The sequence below is a fragment of the Penaeus vannamei genome, chromosome 1, assembly GCF_042767895.1.
Source record: "Penaeus vannamei isolate JL-2024 chromosome 1, ASM4276789v1, whole genome shotgun sequence".
NCBI classification, from domain to species: Eukaryota; Metazoa; Arthropoda; class Malacostraca; order Decapoda; family Penaeidae; genus Penaeus; species Penaeus vannamei.
The window spans coordinates 23,571,010-23,575,020 of record NC_091549.1 but is presented as its reverse complement, the minus strand read 5'-3'; the positions used below and the strand labels follow the sequence as shown (position 1 = coordinate 23,575,020).

General features: G+C 49.8%; 1 protein-coding gene across 14 annotated transcripts in view; it reads left to right on the top strand.

Annotated features, from left to right (window-relative positions):
* The first annotated feature begins 1,686 nt into the window (after window positions 1-1,686).
* Window positions 1,687-4,011, top strand: part of LOC113829350 (Uncoupling protein 4A) — a 25,310-nt gene continuing 22,985 nt past the window's right edge. For 2 of the 14 annotated variants that reach the window (XM_070121339.1, XM_070121331.1), the window contains exons 1-2: window positions 1,687-2,492; window positions 3,813-3,834. In XM_070121339.1, the coding sequence (XP_069977440.1) occupies window positions 3,821-3,834 (14 nt within the window). In that variant the 5' untranslated portion in view covers window positions 1,687-2,492; window positions 3,813-3,820. Of the gene's footprint in view, window positions 2,746-3,085; window positions 3,233-3,812; window positions 3,835-4,011 lie in introns of all 14 variants that reach the window. The other 12 variants (XM_070121324.1, XM_070121319.1, XM_070121304.1 and 9 more) reach the window with 11 other exon arrangements.

Sequence of the window (4,011 nt, the reverse complement as noted above, 5' to 3'; positions counted from 1 at the left end):
GGGGGGGGGGGGGTCCTGGCGTTGCCTCCTGTGGGGTGTGTTGTTTTGTTTTTTTATTTTTATTTGTTGTTTTTTTCGTTTTTTCTTTTCTTTTCCGTATTTTCTGTTTTTTTTTTTTTTTTTTTTTTTTTTTCTTCTCTCTCCGTCTCTCCATCTGTGGCCTCCCCGACACAAATACTCCCACGCACATGCTTTGTCTTTTTCCTCTTTTATGTTCTTTTCTCTTCTCTTCTATTCCTCCCTCCCCTCCCCTCTCTCCCCGACCCATCCCCAACCTACGCACCCCATCCCCTCCTCCTTCCCTACACATCCTCCCCACCCCACCCCACCCCTATCCCCGCTCTAGCCCCTACCCCAATTCTACCCACCCTACTGCCCTGTACCTTCTCCCCCCACTACCACTACCCCTCCCTCTCCCCCCACCACCACCCCTCCCTCTCTCCCCCCACCACCACCCCTCCCTCTCCCTCTCCCCCCACCACCACCCCTCCCTCTCCCTCCTCCCCCACCACCACCACCATCCCTCCCTCTCCCCCTACCACCACCACCCCTCCCTCTCCCCCCACCACCACCACTCCTCCCTCTCTCCACCACCCGTCCCCACCACTCCTCCCTCTCCCCCCACCACCACCACTCCTCCCTCTCCCTCCCCCCCCACCACCACCACCACTCCTCCCTCTCCCTCCCCCCCCACCACCACCACCACTCCTCCCTCTCCCTCTCTCCCTCCCTCTCCCTCGACCCAAACTTAAGCCAGAATCTATTCCGCAAATGTGGGCTTGTCGTTAAGGAAAATGGGGGGTAGGGGTGTGGGAGGGGGTGTACAGTGGGGAGAGATGGTAGTGGTGTGGGAGGGGATAATGGGACGGCGGGGGAGGGGTAGAAGGGGCTAGGGGTTAGGATTGGGGGTGGAGAGGGGAGGGGAGAGTGGGGTGGGGATGTCGCTATGCAGCCCAAGGTATTCATTAACCTAGGCAGTGTGGATACAGGTATACGGTTCTCCTTGTAGAGTAGGTGTGTGTGTGTGTGTGTGAGAGAGAGAGAGAGAGAGAGAGAATCTGTGTCTGTGTTTCCTGGTGAATTGTGAGGCTCCGAGTCGTGGGCTGTGGGCAATTCGATCTGTTTTTATTATTATTATTCTCTCTCTCCTCCCTCCTCCCTCTCTCTCTCCCTGTCCCTATCGTCCCTTCTTCCCGTTCTCCCTCCCCCGCCCCATATTCCTCTGTAGGTGCGTGCGATTGCATATGTCCTGTCTAGATTGTGCTCTGATAAGCGTCGGTTTAATTGCACCTTTCTTCTCCCCGTCATTCGCTGATCTCCCTCGCCCTCGAGTGATGCTCAAGATGATAATGGTGACAAGAGGCGAGCAAATGCGTCGTTTGATGCCTTTCCAAAAATAGCCCAACGACTGGATGCGAAATAACCGCTCCAGCGTTGCGAAGCGTGTGCAACATCGACAGGGGGCGGCACCGTCATTGGTCCGCGGCGGATTCGGGCGGCCGCTGATTGGTCCGCGGCGTTCTTGGGAGCTTCCTGATTGGCTGCGGCGGAGGTGTGTCGGGGGGCGGCAGCACCTGATCAATGACATCACTACGGAGGGGAATTTTCCACCACCTCGTACTCCGCTCCTCCCTTCGGCGTCCATTCAGGGCGACCTCCCACGACCTTTTAAACGAAGCTGTTGTTTGCGGAAAAATAAGGCGCTCCTTCGACCACGGAAACCGGACGTCCTTATTTTCGCCTCCCTCTTCTCTTTCCCTGTATCGTTCTCTCCCTCTTTTCCTTTCGCTCTTCGTGCGCGCATCGTTTTCCCGAGCGCGGGGACGGACGGGAGGACGAACGAACGTTGATGATAAGACTTGAAAATCGGGGAGAAGAAAAGGAAAAGGAGTAGGAGGCGGAGGAGGATGCCTTGATGACGCACGTGGGGCGGTGTTGTGGCCCGAACGCCCGCTCGCTCGCCCGCTCCCTGGCAGGCTAGCGGGGAGACGCGGCTCGAGGTAGTGCCAGTGTGGGTGTTCCTCGTCAGGAGCCAAGGTTCCCGTCGGCGGTCGAGAGATCAGCACCGCGTCCTCCTCCTTTTCTCTCTCTTTTTCTCTCTCTTCCGCACCCGACGTCATTCTGCCCCTGAGCGGCCTTCCCTCTCTCTCCCGCCGCGTTCCCCGCCCCACTTCCCCCCCGCGACGGTGGAGGGGCGCCAGCTTCGCCCCGCGTGTAGCATGAGACTCGAGTCGGACGTGGTAAAGCAGCCAACGATAAGATTGCCCAGGACAGTGTCGCGCGAGTGATAATAATCGGAGCATGACTCCCTTTTCACCTTCTCCTGCCCCTCCGCCCCCCCTTCTACCCCCTACCCCTGCCCCTGTCTCCTCCCCCTCGCCCCTCGCCCCCCACTGGTGACCAAGCTTGAGAGGGGATGAATGAAAAGTACGAGCTCGCCGGATAAGCGGTCAGTCTCTCGTTCAGAGGCGCGGGAGAGAGAAGCGAGACAGGTGAGTGCAGGCCCACGAGAGAGAGAGTATGAGAAAAGTGAGACACTTTAAGTCTGTGGTATTAGTATTGTGATCACGCGTAGACGCCGCAACGAATCAAAATGTGATTTTTTTACACGAAAGTGCTTGCTCTTTTTATAGACGGTGATCTAGTGCTAGTAGCAAACAGCGGATTATCGGATAGGCTTTAATACCCGCTTTCCACAAGAATCGATCAAGTTTGAAGAAAATATTCTCTTTGCTTATGCCGTTGGTGAGGATTACGTTGTGTGTAACGATTCGCCCCGTGATGTGATTCGTATGCAAATTGGAAGTTTCTGTATTTGTTCGTCAGTGGACACGAGTGATTCTCATTTGTCCTTGTTTATAGTTTTAGTTGTTGATATGTGATTTACGTTGGTGAAAATGGGGTTAATGGAAATTTATCCCTCGTTTGTTATTTTTGAAGTAGAGATGATATATGCAAATACTTTCATACGTTCACGTAATGCTTCGCCTAAAATGTATATCGTAAATTCTGGTGCAGTTTGATGTAACTCGTACGTAAAGTAAAAATAAGTGCTGTGTTTTCATGCCACTTTACCTTTATTCAGTAAAATGGTAAAGAAAGAGACCGGAGATTAGCACCTCCACTAAAGATAGAGGCGAAGGGCATAGGGTACGTTGAAATGAAAGAAAATATCCTGGGAGATTTTGGAAGGAGTGTCTTGTGCGTCTTACGTATGTCACGATTGGTGTTTGTAAGTATTTTTGTGTTGGTGTAATCGTTGTTATGTGTGATTGTTCTGCCTGTGATAACAAATGGTTATTATCGTGTTATCGAATGGTATAGAGAGAAATTGTGTCAGCTTGTAGATGTTTCGAAACCATGTTTTGTTTTATTTATGTATTTACTGTTATTGCAATTACAGTATTTTTCATGTTTTTTTCGTACACTGTTAGTGAGATTACATACTTGTCTGTGCCTTGATCAGATAACTGTGATATCTACTGCATTGGTGCCACATGCCATAAAAATGAAATAAAAGTGATAATGAACAATTTCATTAATATGGTACTTACTACATGCCTTTTTTATATAGTTATTACTTAACCAAACTTGAATTGTGTTGGGGTTACAAATTCATAATTAAGAAGAAAACATTGGAAAAAGTTACCCAGCAAAGAGGATGACAGAAAGTCAACAGTGCCATTGATACAAGACATAATTGATAACTTTTTTTATTTTCCTTTTGTTTGTGTTATGTGAAAATCTTGTGAGTATTTTACACAATGTCTAACATTCTGTGTCTTTCTTTCTTTTTTTTTTTACGTTTCAAGCAGCCAAAATGAATAGCAATCGGTAAGTATGTAATAATGCATGCAAGCAGGGTTTATTATTCATGCCTATACATAAATACATTTTTTCTCTGCACGATGAAGCTCTTGTTATCCACTACCTTTGTCAGCTGTTAGCTTGGATAATTTTTCTTAGGTATTCCACCTCCCAAATGTCCCTCCTCCCTTCCCCCCTCTTTTC